Here is a 19,658-nt window from a genome sequence, read left to right on the forward strand (position 1 = left end):
TTCTCTTGTAGGGCAAGATAAATTTCTATGCCCCATTGCCTGTGTATCTTATTTTCTAGTTGCATGAAAAAACTTTTTTTTGTTGTTGTTGTTTTTGAACGTCTGTTTTTTAAAACTTTGAGTTCCAAATTCTCTCCCCTCTTCCCTTCCCACCCACCCTCCCTAAGAAGGCAAGCAATTCAACATAGGCCACATGCGTATCATTATGTAAAACCGTTCCACGATACTCATGTTGTGAAAGACTATGTTTTGCTCCTTCCTAACCTATCCCCGTTTATTGAATTTTCTCCCTTGACCTTGTCCCTTTTCGAAAATGTTTGTTTTTTATTACCTCCTCCCCCCCGTCTGCCCTCCCTTCTATCATCCCCCCTTTTTTATCTTCTTCCTCCTTCTTTCCTGTGGGGTAAGATACCCAATTGAGTGTGTATGGTATTCCCTCCTCAGGTCAAATCCAATGAGAGCAAGATTTACTCATTCCCCCTCACCTGCCCTCTCTTCTCTTCCTGCAGAACCACTTTTTCTTGCCACTTTTATGGGAGATAATTTACCCCATTCTATCTCTCCCTTTCTCCCTCTCTCAATATATTCCTCTCTTATCCCTTAAATTGATTCTATTTTTTTAGATATCATCCCTTCATATTCATCTCACCCTGTGCCCTTTGTGTATGTGTATATATATATATATACACACACATATACATACATACATATACATACACCTACATATACACATACACAGACACACATATACATATATATGTATACACTTGTATATATATATATATATATATATATATGCATATTCCTTTCAGCTACTATGATATTGAGGTCTCATGAATCATACACATCATCTTTCTATGCAGGAATGTAAACAAAACAGTTCAACTTTAGTAAGTCCCTTATGATTTCTCTTTCTTGTTTACCTTTTCATGCTTCTCTTGATTCTTGTGTTTGAAAGTCAAATTTTCTATTCAGCTCTGGTCTTTTCACTGATAAAACTTGAAAGTCCTCTATTTTATTGAAAATCCATATTTTGCCTTGGAGCATGATACTCAGTTTTGCTGGGCAGGTGATTCTTGGTTTTAATCCTAGCTCCATTGACCTCCGGAATATCATATTCCAAGCCCTTCGGTCCCTTAATGTGGAAGCTACCAGATCCTGTGTTATCCTGATTGTTTTTCCACAATATTCAAATTGTTTCTTTCTGGCTGCTTGCAATATTTTCTCCTTGACCTGGGAGCTCTGGAATTTGGCAACAATGTTCCTAGGAGTTTTCTTTTTGGGATCTACTTGAGGAGGCGATCTGTGGATTCTTTCAATTTCTATTTTACCCTCTGGCTCTAGAATATCAGGGCAATTCTCCTTGATAATTTCGTGAAAGATGATATCTAGGCTCTTTTTTTTGATCATGGCTTTCAGGTAGTCCAATAATCTTTAAATTATCTCTCCTGGATCTATTTTCCAGGTCAGTGGTTTTTCCAATGAGATATTTGACATTGGCTTCCATTTTTTCATTCCTTTGGTTCTGTTTTATAACATCTTCATTTCTCATCAAGTCACTAGCTTCCACTTGCTCCAATCTCATTTTTAAGGTAGTATTTTCTTCAGTGGTCTTTTGGACCTCCTTTTCTAGTTGGCTAATTTTGCCTTTCAAGGCATTCTTCTCCTCATTGGCTTTTTGGAGTTCTTTTGCCATTTGAGTTAGTCTATTTTTTAAAGTATTGTTTTCTTCAATATTTTTTTCAGTATTTTTTTGGGTTTCCTTTAGCAAGTCATTGACTTGTTTTTCATGGTTTTCGCACATCATTCTCATTTCTCTTCCCAATTTTTCCTCTACTTCTCTAACTTGCTTTTCCAACTCCTTTTTGAGCTCTTCCATGGCCTGAGACCAGTTCATGTTTTTCTTGGAGGCTTTTGGTGTAGGCTCTTGGACTTTGTTGACTTCTTCAGGCTGTATGTTTTGGTCTTCTTTGTCACCAAAGAAGGATTCCAAAGTCTGAGACTGAATCTGGGTGTGTTTTCGCTGCCTGACCATGTTCCCAGCCAACTTACTTGACCCTTGAGTTTTTCCTCGGGGTATGACTGCTTGTAGAGCAAAGAGTACTTTGTTCCAAGCTTGAGGGGATGCGCCATTGATTTCAGAGCTACTTCTATACAGCCAGCTCTGCAACACCAGCACTCCTCCTTCCTCAAGAACCACCAACCCAGACCTGACGCAAATCTTCAGCTGGCTCTGCACGCCTGCTCTGATCTGTCACTTAATTCCTCCCACCAGGTGGGCCTGGGGCCAGAAGTAACTGCAGCTGTAGTTCTGTAGCTGCCCCTCCCCTGCTGCCCCTGGGGCAGTAGCCGAACTGTCTGTCCTCCGCAGCTTTTCCCACTAACCTTCTCTGTTGTCTTTGGTGTTTGTGGTTTGAGGAGTGTGGTAACTGCCACAGCTCACTGATTCAGGGTGCTAGGGCCTGTCCTGCCCAGCTCCTGGTCTGGTTGGTCCTGCTGCCTCCCACGCTGAGCTCTGCTCCCCTCCACTCCGTGCGCGATAGACCTCATCCAGCAACCATCCAGGCTGTCCTGGGCTGGATCCCTGCTTCCCTCTGCTATTTTGTGGGTTCTGCAGTTCTAGAATTTGTTCAGAGCCATTTTTTATAGGTTTTTGGAGGGACGTGGTGGGGAGCTCACGCAAGTCCCTGCTTTCCAGCAGCCATCCCAAAATCTTTCTTAGAGATTTACTTTACTGTAGCCTCTTATACTAGATAGAAGAATAACTACTACTCAAGTTCTAGTTTTGCTCTAAAGCTAGCAAGACAAACTCAGAGATGACGATGGTTAACACATTTCTACCACACTTCAACAAAAAAAGTAAAACTTTGCAGGATGTCAGTTTTATGTATTAATTAAAACATGCAAAAAAAATTAGTCTCCCATCTTCAAACCAAAACAAACTGATGAAGTCCTTGAGAACTTCATAAATTTTACTTTTAAAAACAATCACCTTTTAGTCATTTTAGATAGCTTAATAAGGAAAATTTGAAAGAATATGTCACACAAATATAAAAGTAGAATAATACTTTGTCATGTTTTCATTCCCCAGATTAATAATGACGTGACAAGTAGATAATTTAATCAACTACTTACTAGGATTGTAGAGTTGAATACTAGTTTACCACAGCCTCAACTGAGTGAACATCTTCAAACTGTTACTGTGACAGTGAGTGGGAGGAACAGCTAATAAGATAGCAATGAAGCTGAAGTGAGGGCAAAGTATCTTAGCATCAAGTTGGGACAAATGAGAGAATTAAATTTTTCTTTAACAAAATTGACAAAACAAAGCCATTTCCCAACCAAGCAAATACATTTTCATTCATTTTATATTTCAAAGAAATGGCAAATGTGAAATTTACTTCTGTGCACAGTGCACACAAAGGTTCTCTGAGAAAAAGATGCTTAGCAGTACATTTCACTCTAAAAAACCATACGCAAAATTATGTGCAGTACATATGTAAAAAACTTCTTTATAGCAAGTTTTCCCCATTATGATTATAGGCTTAGTTCCCTACGTATTGCTCTAAAATTTCCCCAAACTCTCATTTATTCCTGAATAATTCACTATGACCATTCCTCTCAGCTGTCCCCCATTCTTCAGATTAGGATTTATGGGTTCTTTAGTCATTTTGATTTAAAACCACCTTCTACACTTTTCAAAACAAAAATGCAAACACACCACATCTATTGTTTTTGTTATTGCTACCTACACAAGCAACATTCTGATGAAACATTCTTGATGAATTTTTCATTGTAAAGCCACTAAAGTAACGTATTTTTTCTAATGCTACTTAACTAAATTTTTCCACTTGTGAAGGGAGATTTCTAAAAACCTTAACAAAGCTGGTACAACTTCTAATTAAGATGATTAAAACTAAAGAATAAATTTATGTACAAATTTAAACTTTCAAATTTTTTAATAAGCTTCTTAGAAATTATAACAAATAAAGTAACAAATATATGCACAAGTTATCTTAAACAGAACTTATGTATTCTGAAGCCTAAGTGTTCAGTCTCTCAGGGGGAAGACATAGATAAAAATGAGACAATTACATGAAAACAGTACAGTTAAAATTTCACCTAAAAGCTTATAATATCAAATTAAGCATTTGACTTTGTTTTCACCGTAACACAAAAAAATTGTGCCAAAAACATTTATAAATATAAATTTTAAATAAATAGGTTTTACCACATTCCTAGCTTCACAGTATATTGCAACTTCAAGAATATACAGTGCATTTACTACACAGTAATACCTATGCTAATGAACATGCCCCAACATCACAAGTTGTTTTTCAAAAACCAGAGATAAAAATAATATACAACGTCTAAGAATCCAATACAGAGTTTCAGAAAAACAGGGATTAGGGTATAAATAGCTTTAAGCGCCAACGTAGCAACAAATGTGTCATAAAACACGGGTACCTGGGACTCTTACAGAATCTTAGACTTAGAGCCTTAAAGACTACTGAATCCAACCCTCTACCCAAGGTATGAATTCTCCCTACAACATTAAACAAAATTCAAATTTAACAAATATGTATAAGGCACTTATGATGCTACCATATGTAGCTGGACTGACAACTCATAGAGGCAGTCCATCAACACATACAACATAGATAGATGCTACAGATGGACAATGATTTGGGCCCAGAATTGAATAAGAAGAGAGCAGGCTGGAATGCATCTGAGGAAATACACAAGTACTTCAATGATCCCAAGTCCTACTATCCCTGGAACAAAAGCTCATCTTTAACATCAACATTCTTCTAGAGAGACAGCATAGTGCAGTAGATAGAACCAATCTCAAAGCCAGGAAGACGTGGGTTCAAGCTCCATCTCTGAGACTGTGTCGGTAACCAAAAATGGGCTCCTTAGCACTTAGTCAACAAGTGCCCTTGACTAGTTTGGCTTTTTCCCCTGAACTGAATGCTGTTTGTATGTCGGATTGGAGTAAGCTTGTCGGCCCCTTCACCTTGCTTCCCTTGCTTAAGCTGATCGAAAGAACCTGTGCTTTCCTGGTCAACCCCTTCACCTTGCTTAAGCAGATTGAAAGAACCTGTGCTTTCCCCGGCGTACCTTACACCCCCGCAGAAGCCGGATGGTTAAAAACAGCTTCCATTGGAGCCACAGGCTGCTACAGCAAAAGCTACAGCCGAAGCCGAAGCCGAAGCCGGAGCTGCCAGTAGCAGAGCTGACCTATGGGAGGAAGCTGAACAAGGACTTGAGGCCAGTAGGTAATCTTTTTACCATAGAGGGGAAGCATGTATATGATTTTGCTGTACACCATCATGCTTCTCAGTGGCCTCCTGGTTACTCTTGCAAGGCGTACTTATTGGGCCTGGAAGCTTTTGATCAATATATCAAAATGGGGATGCTGGTTCATGGGTTGGTTACTGTGGAGCCTAAATATATATGCTTTGATTCTTCTGCCTCCTACTTTGAGAGTTTCTTATATCCGGCGGTTCCGAACCTTTCAGACATACGTATGATCCTCTTTGAAATTATAAACTCTGCCCTCCTAATACAGAGACATACTAGCTATGTGACCCCAGATAAATCACTCACCCTCTGAGTGCTCTAGACAGCTAAAAAGGAATAACTGTTGGAGCCAAATTCTAGAGAAGCCAGGAGGAATTGTGATCAAGGTTACAGCTAGAGAGATTCAGCTTTGAGAGGAGTAGAGGGACCTCTTCGGAGAAGACTCTGAGAAGTGCTGAAGAATACAGGCAGGGAGGTGAGGAAGCTCATCTCAACCACAATTCAGTGATGTAAGTCAAATCATCTGATTACTACCAATATTATATATGTACACTGCCATAAGTATATACATACACACACACATATATATTCATGCATGCACGCACACATATACAGAGATATCAGATTCTGAGATAAGCATTCCTATGGTCAAAATCAAGAGGGCAAAGACCTCTAGGATAGTAGCTAGGAAAGCATTAAAATGGCAGACCATTGGCTCAACACAGGATATGGAGGGAAGTGAAGTCAGACTGAAGAGTAATAATGGGTCAAGAGACCAAAGGTCATGATAAAGGTAAAGAGTAGAATGAGTGTGAGGGAGATGGAGGAAGGACAGAAGGTTACATGGTGGAATTCTAAAACCTCAAACCTTAGGAGATGACGGAGTCTACAGTGGCATGTAGATACAGTAAGATGGAGAAGGAAGTCATTGGACTAAAGAAGGCAGAAGAACCATATGGGCAAATTACCAGAAAGCTCCTCAGTATAAATATCAAAGCCCTTGAGCCTGACAAAAGGACATGGCTTGGAGAACAAGACCAGGAGCTAGATGCTATTAGTCACTGAGACAGATGGATGTATACCCTGGAGGGGAACAAAAGAAGACAAAGGGTGGAATGAATACACTGCAGACACTGACTCAATCACAGCAGGGAAAGTCAATTTGGGTATGTATAAAGTGTGATATAGGCACTGAATAGACAGATCACTAGATTGATTGACAGCTAGATGGAGTTAGAAAAACACACACCTTCTGACAAGTTCACTAGTATGCCAGAGACTAAAAAATGCTGGGAAATACTATGCTAGCATATGCTAACCTATGCCTACCTAGCATGGATATACTGAGGTAAGGACTGGTAAGAGCATGTTAGTAAGGAAAACTGACATGACTATTTTGTGTAACTAACCAGTTCTAAAATTAACCAAAAGGCTCTTACCAAATTCCCAATCCAAAATGGAATAAGAAAATTAAATGTTTGGAATACACACAATAAAATTATATTAGAGACTACATGAAATCTAAACTCAGTTTCAGCTTAAGAACATTTTTGCCCACCAATATAATTTTGTTACTAACCAAATGTAGAATTTTAATTAGAAATTTAACAGCATGAGAGCCAGCCACAAGATCAGAGAGACCCAGGTTCAGATCTCATCTCCAACACATTCTGGCCATGTGACTGTGGGCACATCACTTACTCTCAGTGCTCTAGGCAGCTCCCTCAAACTATAAGCAAGCTGTAAAGAAGGTAACAACCTGCACTGGGAGTTGCCTATGTCAATGAAACCATGGGTCCAGTACCTATCATAAAGTTTGACAAGCCTTTTACACACATGCCGCCTGAGATTTATCATACCCATTTTACATTACCACAACAAAACAAGAATCATACAGTTATAAAATTCATTCATGATCATAGGATTAATAACCTTATTTAATTTCATTTAAGTTTATTTTATGCATTTGTTTTCTATAAGTGTATTCTCTGCATGTGTCAGGTAAGTCAAGCAACAAACTCAAGTCTCAAAAGGAAACTAAACAAAGTCTAATTTTTTTAAAACTCTCGGCAGGTATTAATTTTAATAGAACTTGCCTAAGTATTCCTTCAGTTTATTTGTTGTACTCAATGCCATCAGATGCCCATCTATCAATAGGCTGCTACTAAACGCAGAAAGAGCTAGTGAAAGGTTTTAGTTTTTTTGAATGATAGATTAAAAAGAACCTATCTGCGAAATGAGGTAACAACCCTAAGGAGCTCCATAATTAGCTAAATTCTACTTACTTGAAACAATTCAAAATGACCTAAATTAGAAAGTCAGGTTGATTCTACTGAAAAAGATATTTACAATAGGTAAACTAAGTAAGTCCTTTCTGTACAAGTAAAATGTTCCCATAAAGTCTATGTTATCTAATGCTATCTAATGGTCATCTAATTCTCTTAGCTACAAAGGTTATCCACTTTCTAGTTCTTTAAGCCAGGACACAACTCACATGAAATTGAACACAGCAGGGATAAGTTCAAATTCTTCTTAATCCTCTGATAAAGATATTTAAATAGAAAATCTTTACCAATCAAATGATAACCATTTGGGGGGAGCAGAGCTATTGCTTCATCAGTTGTGATTTCAAGCTTACCCGTATCTGCTCAGTAGAACTACTGCTCAGCTCATCACCAGATTCAGAATCGTGATGGATCCTTTCTGAACCTTCACCAGCCGAATCACAGGACTGTTCATGAGAAAAGCTGGTTTTCTCTACGTCAATGAACTCTGGACCTGAAAAGTGACCAAATAAGTGCGTCCTAGGCTGGGTGGAAATCTTAGGAGACTGTGAGTCACTGTTAAATTTTCCATTGTTGGGGACAAGGTCTAGACTAACAGTCTGACCTGGGCTACTATTTGTTCCAAAATTCTGATTAGCATCACGGACCAGACCAGTTACGTGAATAGATGATGACTTCCCAAAACTTGAAAGCTCAGGTGATTTATTCACATTTTCCGTAGACCTCTGGATCATTTTTGTGGAATTATTTAGTAGTCCAACTGCAGGTTTAACAGGTGGCATTAGTGCTTTGCGACCAACTTCCTTAACATACTGTGCTGGAACATAAAAAGCCTTGGAATTCTCATCTGGTTTGACTTGCCACCAGTCATCATTTGTCTTTTTCACCAAGATATACCGCTCTCCTTGTTTTATTACTATCTTTTTGTCCTTTGCTTCATATTCATAATCATATTCCACTTCAATATATATTTGTCCTGGAATGGTCCTCCCGCCTCTGTCAGCCATTTTTCTTCAGTATCATTCACCTCTCCAGAAAAAAGGCACACACATTATGACTTCTGGAGGTCTGGGCTCAGGAAGGCTGTTTTTGTTTTAAAAGAGAATAGGACGGAAAAAAAAGTTAGTATAGCTTAGCAAGCACACAAGCATATTATAATTCAAACCACTTAATGAATGATGTATATTTATCTCAAATTCCAGAAATGTAAAAAGTTAAATATATGGGTGTAACATATAAATATATATCATACACTACATCATAATGTAACTATACTTTCAAACTACATTTTATACCTCTGTACACCTAAAGAAGACAGAAGATAAGCTAACCACTTAGAACATGGGTATTATGTTCTGAGAAAAAGGAATGATAGAAGTGGTTCTTAACTTTTTCTATGTCATAGACCTTTCTAGAAGTCTGATGAAGTCTATGGATCCCTTCTCAGACTAATGTTCTTAAATGTATTAAAAAACACATAAGATTTCAAAGAAAACCAATTACATCGAAATAGCTATCAAAATATTAAAAAAGTTGATCTGGGGCGGAGCCAAGATGGCAGCTGGTAAGCATGGACTAGAGTGAGCTCCGTACCCGAGTCCCTCCAAAAACCTATAAAAATGGCTCTGAACCAATTCTAGAACGGCAGAACCCACAGAACAGCAGAGGGAAGCAGGGCTCCAGCCCAGGACAGCCTGGATGGTCTCTGGGTGAGGTCTATTCCACACGGAGCTCGGAGCTGGGAGCTGGGAACGGAGTGGAGCAGAGCCCAGCCTGAGCGACTTGGACCATCCAGACCAAAAGCTGGGCGGAGGTGGACCTAGCGCCCTGATTCAGTGAGCTGCGGCAGTTACCAGACCCCTCGACCCACAAACACCAAAGACTGCGGAGAAGGTTAGTGGGAAAAGCTGCGGGAGTGGAAGGAGTTCTCGGTTGGGCTTCCAGCCCCGGGGGCAGCGGAAGTGGGGCAGCTATGGCTGCTGCTGCTTCCGGCTCCAGGCCCACCTGGTGGGAGGGATTAAGTGGCGGATCAGAGCAGGAGTGCAACAGCCTGCTGAAGATCTAAGCCCAGTCTGGACTGGGGGTCCTTGGGGAAGGAGGAGTGCGGCTCTGACAGAGCTGGCACCTCCCCCCCAAACATAGAACATAGAACTCGTAAGTCTACAAGCAGTCATACCCCACTGAAAAACTCAAGGGTCAAGTTAGTTGGTTGGGAATATGGCCAGGCAGCGAAAACGCGCCCAGATTCAGTCTCAGACTTTGGATTCTTTCTTTGGTGACAAAGAAGACCAAAACATACAGCCTAAAGAAGACAACAAAGTCATAGAGCCTACAACCAAAGCCTCCAAGAAAAACATGAACTGGCCCCAGACCATAGAAGAACTCAAAAAGGATTTGGAAAAGCAAGTTAGAGAAGTAGAGGAAAAATTGGGAAGAGAAATGAGAAGGATGCGAGAAAACCATGAAAAACAAGTCAATGACTTGCTAAAGGAGACCCAAAAAAATACTGAAAAATACACTGAAGAAAACAACACCTTAAAAAACAGACTAACTCAAATGGCAAAAGAGCTCCAAAAAGCCAATGAGGAGAAGAATGCCTTGAAAGGCAGAATTAGCCAAATAGAAAAGGAGGTCCAAAAGACCACTGAAGAAAATACTACTTTAAAAATTAGATTGGAGCAAGTGGAAGCTAGTGACTTGATGAGAAATCAGGATATTATAAAACAGAACCAGAGGAATGAAAAAATGGAAGACAATGTGAAATATCTCCTTGGAAAAACCACTGACCTGGAAAACAGATCCAGGAGAGATAATTTAAAAATTATTGGACTACCTGAAAGTCATGATCAAAAAAAGAGCCTAGATACCATCTTTCAGGAAATTATCAAGGAGAATTGCCCTGATATTCTAGAGCCACAGGGCAAAATAGAAATTGAAAGAATCCATCGATCGCCTCCTCAAATAGATCCCAAAAAGAAATCTCCTAGGAATATTGTTGCCAAATTCCAGAGCTCCCAGATCAAGGAGAAAATACTGCAAGCAGCCAGAAAGAAACAATTTGAGTATTGTGGAAACCCAATCAGAATAACCCAAGATCTGGCAGCTTCTACATTAAGAGATCGAAGGGCTTGGAATGCGATATTTCGGAGGTCAATGGAGCTAGGATTAAAACCTAGAATCACCTACCCAGCAAAACTGAGTATCATGTTCCAAGGCAAAATATGGAGTTTCAATAAAATAGAGGACTTTCAAGCTTTCTCAGTGAAAAGACCAGAACTGAATAGAAAATTTGACTTTCAAACACAAGAATCAAGAGAAGCATGAAAAGGTAATCAAGAAACAGAAATTGCAAGGGACTTGCTAAAGTTGAACTGTTTTGTTTACATTCCTACATGGAAAGATGATGAGTATGATTCATGAGACCTCAGTATTAGGGTAGTTGAAGGGAATATGTATATATATATATATATATACATATATATATATATATATACATATATATATATATATGTATGTATATATATATATATGTATATGTGTATGTATATGTGTATGTATATATATATGTACATATATGTATATGTATATATGTATATATTTGTATATATGTATATATATGTATATGTGTATATATGTATGTATATATGTATATATATGTTTATATATATAAGTGAATGTGTGTATGTATATATCTATGTGTATGTGTATGTATGTGTATATATATATATATGTGTTTATGTGTGTGTGTGTGTATATATATATATATATGTAAAAGAGAGAGAGCAGACACAGGGTGAGTTGAAGATGAAGGGAAGATATCTAAAAGAAATAAAATGAAATTAAGGGATGAGAGAGTAACATACTGAGAGAGGGAGATAGGGAGAGATAGAATGGGGTGGATTATCTTGCATAAAGGTGGCAAGAGGAAGCAGTTCTATGGGAGGAGGGGAGAGGGCAGGTGAGGGGGGAATGAGTGAACCTTGCTCTCATCAGATTTGGCCTGAGGGGGAATACCATACATACTCAGTTGGGTATCTTACCCCACAGGAAAGAAGAGGGAGGAAGATAAAAAAAAAATAAAAGGCAGGGGGATGATGGAGGGGAGGGCAGATGGGGGTGGAGGTAATCAAAACAAACACTTTGGAAAGGGGACAGGGTCAAGGGAGAAAATTCAATAAAGCGGGATGGGTTGGGAAGGAGCAAAATGTAGTTAGCCTTTCACAACACGAGTATTGTGGAAGGGTTATACATAATAATACATGTGTGGCCTAGGTTGAATTGCTCAACTTCTTAGGGAGGGTGGGTGGGAAGGGAAGAGGGAAGAGAATTTGGAACTCAAAGTTTTAAAATCAGATGTTCAAAAACAAAAAAAGTTTTTATATGCAACTAAAAAATAAGATACACAGGCAATGGGGTGTAGAAATTTATCTTGCCCTACAAGAAAGGAAGGGAAAAGGGGATGAGAGGGGAGGGGGGTGATAGAGGGGAGGGCTGACTGGGGAACAGGGCAACCAGAATATAAGCCATCTTGGAGTGGGGGGGAGGGTAGAAATGGGGAGAAAATTTGTAATTCAAAATGTTGTGAAAATCAATGCTGAAAACCAAATATGTTAAATAAATTGCATTTAAAAAAAAATATTAAAAAAGTTCACAGGCCCCAGGTTAAGAACTCCAGCAATACAGTATTACACGTATGACCATTTCAAGACTCTTCCAATATGATTCTGGAAATAAAAAGGTTGGAGAGGGGATTTGGGATTGTGATTACGCCCCAAATACTAAAGATGGGACATTGAAGTTTTTGGATATAAACATTTGGAATTTATTGTTGCTTTCTTTCCAAGAAGAATGAGGGCATGTGTGTCTTTTGAAAGAATGATTCACTATGGATTATACAAATGTTAAGCTTCTTAATATAACAGAGCAAAGATCAACACTATCATTAAAAGAGAGAAAAGAGGAAAACTGTTCCATTTACTTGGTTGTCCCCCTCTGGAGGACTCCTTCAAACCTTTTTGGACATTATTTATATACAAACGTAAACTCCCAACCAATAGCAGTTGTTTTCTGCTAGAAAATATTACAGGCTTTCCATGGAAAAACCTGCCAGTTATGCTACTAAACTGGCTTGAGAAATCTAATATCATTCTTCTCTCCACACTAGTTCTAATACACAAGTGCTAAAACGAAATATTCCAACAGTGAATAGAGAATATTGTCACTGTTAGTTTTTGAGACAATCCCAAACTATAAGTCTAGAATCCAAATCAGTTCAAGGGTTTCGGGAACCCCTCAGGGAAACCCAACAGTCCTAGAGAATCTAAGAATTACAAAGAACAAATTTTCCTATGTCACCACATTCTTCTACCATCTCATTTAACCACTGTAGCTAAGTCATCTTTCTCAGCTGACATACAAAAAGATATGAAGTAATCCATATTTGTTTACTATTATGCCTAACAGTGATATCAGTAATAAGATTTCAGGAATATAAAACATATTATTGTGCTTCAAGTGTATGATGTTAACTATGGGAAAGAAATGGGGAAAAAAACAAATTTTTTAAACTACTGAAAATATGCCAACTTTTTGACATGCCCACAGAGTTTTTAATCTAAAGTGATCACTAAGCATTTTATTAAATACTATATAGAATATTAAATTGTGAATCTGTAAAAAGAAATCTTATGCTCTTCCAGTGGGTGAATAACAGTATATGAGGTTACGATCCTAATGTTCCTACTGACAAACTTCATTTACTACCTGTTAACATTCAGTAAATACACATGAAGAAACCACAGTGAATACATGTAACTTGCACAAAGAAAAAGGTTAAGAACAGACTACAACTTTTGACCTTGAGTATTTATATTTTTTATTTATATATTTTTATTTATATCTTTACATCTTTCCTTAATTGACTGGGTGTTTTTTTCACATCCATTCAAAAAGTAACATGCCTGTTACCATTACTCCATCTAGCTATGCTCCTGAGTGCCTTTATCAACAACTCTACAACCCTGACCATACCCAGAAAGCACTTAACATATATCCCTAAGCTGGACCACAGTCTTGCAGCCTTCAATTCTGAATACACACAGCCCCTTCCCTAGTTCCCTAAAAGGCTTCAACTGGTATTGTTGTTCAGCCATTTCTGTCATGTCCAACCCCATTTGGGGTATTCTTAGCAAAAATACTGGGAGCAGTTTGCCATTTCCTTCTCCAGATCATTTTACAGATGAAGAAACTGAGGCAAACAAGGTTAAGCGACTTGGTCGGGGTCATACTGCTGGTAAGTGTCTGAAGCTGAATTTGAACTCAGACTTCATGAGTCTTCCTGACTCCAGGCTCAGTACTCTACCCACTATACCACCTAACTGCCCCTTAACTAGTCTATATACACCAAACTGTGCCAAAAAAAAAATGAAATGATAAGCAAAGGAGAACTATATCTCTGGGTAATATAAATCACTTTCCTTAACTGATTAATAGGTTCTTTCAAACTTCTATGGTGAGTAATATAACATGACATTAAAAATATTTTGTCTTACAATTTTTCTTTATGCAGGACCCAGGTCTCTCCCTCCAAAAAAATCTCTGAAACATACTGATAAAAGGATACTTGGCCTGACAAAATGTTCAAGCTGATTTTTGTGTGAACCAATAATTTTCTTTTCTTCTTCAGCTCAGTTATTAGCTGTTGTTAGCAACATGTTAATTTTTTCCACCTAAGTTGTTGCAAGGGAAAACAATGTTCTAAGTAACAGAATCATAGAAATTCAGAGCTGAAAGGAAGCTCAGATATCATCTAAGCCAAGCCCTAAATTATACAGAAAAAGTTTCCTTCCCAAAGGTCAGTGAACCTCAGGTGGGCACCCAGGTCAGCCACCTCTTCAATTTCCCACAAGCTGCACTCCTTTGGACTTCACCATGGTCCCACACTGAGAACTTGCACTTAGTAAAACACCTGGCACATATGCCTTTCCTTCCTGATCTTTAAAACAAACCAATATGGTTCTACTAGGTTTTGGACCAGCCAATTCCCCCTATCAACAGTCTCTCCAAGATTGATGCTAATATACAAAAGTCACAATCCTCCCCTCACCCCAGGAAAAAAGGTTCCTACTTACAATGAGATTTTTAAATTGTAGAAACAAATGGAAGGGGCTTATATGTATTGTATTCTTCATTCTAAATCAACTAATCAGGAAGTGTTCATTTCATATTTACTATATTCAAGGCACACAGTAAGCTCTAGGGATATAAGGAAAGTCAAAAGCTCCTGCCCACAAAGACCCTAGATGACAACACCTTTTGTTGTAAAAAATATGCTAGACTTATTGATTTCATTCTCCTGCAAATGCTAGGGTGTAGTCAATTTTGGCTTTCACATTTCCATATAATTCAAGAATAGGTCAATTTGTAATAAGGAATTCCTTTTCGACTCAATGATATCTGGCTTTTTTTGTTTACAAAGCACTTTCAACACTGTTGGGAGGTTAACAGTGTTATTCTCATCCACATTTTACAGATAAGAAAACTGAGGTTTCTTGGAAGCTTAAATGACTGACCCAAAGTCACATAACTAATGTCAGATCAGGAATTTGAACCAAAATGTCCTGACTCATTTTCCATCATATGTGACACTTAAAGTAGCAATCTCTCCTTCTTCAGATCCTCTTCACAGAACCCATATCCCCAGAAGCAGAGATTACCCACAATGACCGGCCTGTCTTGACTCTTCTGTTTACATTTCAAAGTTCCAACTCAGCTCTGGTCATTTCATCAGAAACGGACTGATGTCTTCTATTCTATTACAAGTCCTTCTCCCATCACTACCATAGGTTTATAATGAGTTCTGTAGAATAAATTATATTTGGTAAATCCTTATCTCTTGACTTTTGGAATATTATATTCCAAGTTCCCCTCTTGCTCACAGTAGATGCTGTCACGTCTTGTGTGATCCTGATAGCGATGAGATGAGAACCAGAAGGGGGGCAGCTAGCAGAAAAAGAGCTTCATGTGGGCCAGACTGTTCTTGAAGGCAACAAAGACATCAAAGCCTAGGCCAGAGCTCTGAACTGCCCTGAGCACAACGGTCTTTCAAACGCAGTGCCTTCCTGCTAGGTTTCTCTACATGTGTTCCCCTCTCTCCCACTGACACCATGTATATTAGGAGGAGAGTATCCAGATTTATGTGGGTTATGATGCTTTATTATTGCGTTTGACGTATGTTGAGTTATTGTGATATAATTATTCTTGCTATTTGCCTTAATATTAAGCAAATGTTTTATGTTTAAGAATTAATGGCATCTCTCATATATGCCAAAATATTTTTCTTTTTGTAGCAGCAAAGAACTGGAAACAAAGCAGACGTCCTTCAAGCGGAGAACAGTTAAATTATGGTAGATGAACATAAAGGAACACAAATGTAAGAAACAGTGAATATGATGAATACAGAAAATCATGAAAAGACTTATATACAACGATTACAACAATGAAAACATAAAGAATGTAAGTCACAAACCAATCAAAAATGAATGCTGCAAAATTACAAAGAATAATCACAGCCTTAAAGGGGATATATGAGATGTCCCACCTTTATTCCTTTGCAGAGGTGAGACGTCCACAAGCATGGAATACTGCATCTATTTTCAGAATTTTTTGAAGTATATTGATGGGTAGGAACAAGAGAATCATTGATACTAAGCCCTCAATTGTTTGGACTTGAGAAGTTAGGTGACAAAGATCAAAGGAAGAAGAGTTAGATAAGAAGCAGAAGAAAAAGCAAAGATGGCTACAGACAAAGGGTTCCAAAAACTAAGAATAAGACACTTACTTGAGTAGGAGCAAAAAGTATAGAGAACGATTTTGGTTTTCTTAAGCATGGAGGAAATCAACATTGCTTATGTTTACAAAAATTCTCTCTGTTCTCATGTAATCATAATTTTTAGGGATAGGGGCTGGACCAGTGACTTCATTTTCATATGGAACTCCTTGATAAGGAAATCTCCCTACCAGTGCAGGTTGGCACTTTTTCTGTAATGGATAATCTTAAAAGATTTGCAAGGACAATGAGAGGTTGACTTGCCCAGAGTCCCAAAGCCAGTATGTTAACAACTAAGTTTTTCTGGTCCCAAGGCCAGATATGAATCCATTATGCTATACTGCCTCTTCAGTTTAAAAAAAAAAAAAGATAATTTTTGTTAAATCAAATATATAAAACTGTTGTTTCTTGCTTTAGTTCTAGAGTATTCTTTCAAATTATGCTGAGCACTAATTCTTTCACAGCCACAAATGTTCTCCAGTGGAATGACTCAGTATTTTTCTCTCTAAGACCACATTTCCCTTTAATATCCAAACATATCTCGTATTCACCACCACCTCCCATTCCCACACCCACATTCATGTTCATCTCCCATACTCACAACTGTCAAAAACTTAAATGCTATTATAATGTTTTGCAAAACAACTACCTAGACTGTCTATATTTGGGTCTCATCATCCCCAAAGCACTACACATCTGCAGCACTGCAAAAAGGACCATTCCTGGCACCTTGCCTTTTAAAGTAGCTTTTAAGCCTATTCATGCTGGATTTATCCTTTATCAATAATTCAGTTAGTCAAAAAAGCATTTATTAAGTGCTTACTATATGCTATACTACGCTAAATGTAGAAAGCAAAAACAGTCAATGCCATCAAAGAGCTCGCATTCTAGTGGGGGCATGCAAAGGCAAATAACTACGTACATATGAGATACGTACAAAGTAGGTGGAAGTAATCAGAAAAGGGAGACACTGGCAGCTACAAGGATTAGTAAAGCATCTTGGAGCAACTAGGTGGCATAGTGGATAGAGTGCCAGACCTGGAGTTGCAAAGACTCATCTTTCTGAGTTCAAATCTGGCCTCAGACACTTACTAGCTGTGTGACCCTGGGCAAGTCACTTCACCGTTTTCCTCAGTACCTCATCTGTAAAATGATCTGGGGAAGGAAACGGCAAACCACTCCAGTATCTCTGCCATGAAAAACCCAACAGGGTCACAAAGAGTCAAGTACAACTAAAAATTATGAACAATAACAAAAGGCCTGCTACAGAAGATAAGACTTGAGCTGAATTTTGAAAGAAACTAAGAGTCAGAGGTAAGGAGGGAGAACATTTCAGGCATGAGAAAAAGCTCAGAAAAACTACAGAGAGGAAGATACAGAGTTCTGTGTGAGGAACAGCAAGTAGGCCAGCAAGTACGGCTGAACTGTACATGGAGAGAATTAAAGTGTAAGAAGACTGGAAATGTAGGAAGAGGCCTGGTTGCAAAGAGCTTTACATGACAGTATTTTTTATTCTAAAGATAACAGTAAATTAATAAACTGGAGTTTATTAACTAGAAGGATGACACAGCCAGACCTATGCTTTAAAAAATAAATCTTGGCAGCTGAGCGAAAGATGGATTTAGAATGGGGAGTCTTGAGGCAGAAATGTGTTCAATTAAAAGACTGCTAGATACTAATAATACAGATGAGGTGACAAGGATCTGAACTAGAGCAGTGGCTATGTGAGCAGAGAGAAGTGTCAGACTGGACAGGTGGACTGAGTGATGGTAGTAATGAGAGACCTGGGCTCCCAACTTCTTGTGCTTTCTTTTTCCCCACTCCAGAGGCCTAGAGGCCATGATAAGAATGAAAAACAGGGTCAAGGGAGACGAGAGGCAGAGGTTGAAGTAGAATGACAATAGATTATGATCTGATAAAGGAATTTCAGAAACCATGAACCGAAGTGCAGAATACTTGCAGGTGATAGCAACATGAGATAGGACCATTTCTGAGCTATATAAGTCACTAGAATGAACAAGTCAAGAAATTGAGAAGTCAGGATGTTTGAGAGAATATCACAATGAATACTGAAAAGTCCCCTAGTGTGAGGATCAGAAGTGGGAAGGAGGGAAAAGCCTGTGAGTCAGGCACTGAACTCTTTGAGGAAAGATGGCAGTGATGGAAGTTGGCAGACAACAGCTACCAAAAGCTTAACTTGGAGATTAACATGGACTGAATGAATCTCAAAGGAGGAAAAGTTATGAGTGATGGTAGTAGAGGAATAGCTTGGAAGTGGCAATGAGGAACAAGGAGGATTCTGATTTCCCAGCATAAACAATGAGTCTGAGGGTGAGGGAAAGTTCAAAAGACTGATCAGGGGAAGCTGCATCATGAGGACAAGGCCAACTCTCAATGACTGAAAGATGGTCATTAATGATATCTAGAGCTGAACAGCGCCCCCCCCCCAATATTTGTAACAACCAAACATACAAACTCTCCATACTGTTCATACTAGGTTTATCAGGGAAAAAATGCATAGGCAAAAAGCTAATTTTTTTTTAAATAGGAGACTAAATAGTAAAAATCTACATGATATATCATTTTAGAATTTAAGTTGGCCAGGAATCAGTTACATTTGCAAGTTCTTCATCAGTCATCGTGTTCACTTAACAAACAACAGAGTCTGCTACACACAAGACATTCTGCAGAGCACTGACGACGCAAGGCCAAGAGTACAACACTTCCTGCCTGCCTTCAAGTGACTTGTGCTCTCCTAAGAATATAGGTAGAGGGAAGTTAACATAAAATATATACAAATTAATTGGGAATGGGTGGGGTATAGAAGGCAGTAATAATAAGGAGTAAAGGAATCTACAAAGGTGCAAATATTTTTCTCTTCTTTTTTAGTAGAGGAAAAAGGAAAAAGGAGAACTAGCTATAGGGTTGCCATATAAAAAGGAAAGAAAAGAGTCATTGAAGCATTTTTTAAAAGCTACAAAAGAAAACTGGAGGAAATTTAGAAGGAAACACAAGACAAGCAGGTCAGCTTTGCAAATAACATGGTGAATTTACTGTATACATTTTTTCTTTTTTTTTTTTTTTTCCAATGTGGGAAGGCAGGGCAATTGGGGTTAAGTGACTTGCCCAAGGTCACACAGCTAGTAAGTGTGTCAGCTGTCTGAGGTCACATTTGAACTCAAGTCCTCCTGACTCAGGGCCGGTGCTCTACTCACTGCACCACCTAGCTGCCCCTACTGTGC

At 38.6% G+C, this 19,658-nt stretch overlaps 1 protein-coding gene across 6 annotated transcripts in view; it reads right to left on the reverse strand.

The window, feature by feature from the left end:
- ARHGAP12 (Rho GTPase activating protein 12) overlaps positions 1-19,658 on the reverse strand; it is a 126,210-nt gene that overhangs the window by 99,332 nt on the left and 7,220 nt on the right. For all 6 annotated transcript variants that reach the window (XM_036759602.1, XM_036759598.1, XM_036759596.1 and 3 more), the window contains exon 2: positions 7,943-8,672. In XM_036759602.1, coding sequence (XP_036615497.1) covers positions 7,943-8,596 — 654 coding nt within the window. In that variant the 5' untranslated portion in view covers positions 8,597-8,672. The remainder of the gene's footprint in view (positions 1-7,942; positions 8,673-19,658) is intronic.

Source organism: Trichosurus vulpecula, chromosome 5 (genome assembly GCF_011100635.1).
Source record: "Trichosurus vulpecula isolate mTriVul1 chromosome 5, mTriVul1.pri, whole genome shotgun sequence".
Taxonomy (NCBI): domain Eukaryota; kingdom Metazoa; phylum Chordata; class Mammalia; order Diprotodontia; family Phalangeridae; genus Trichosurus; species Trichosurus vulpecula.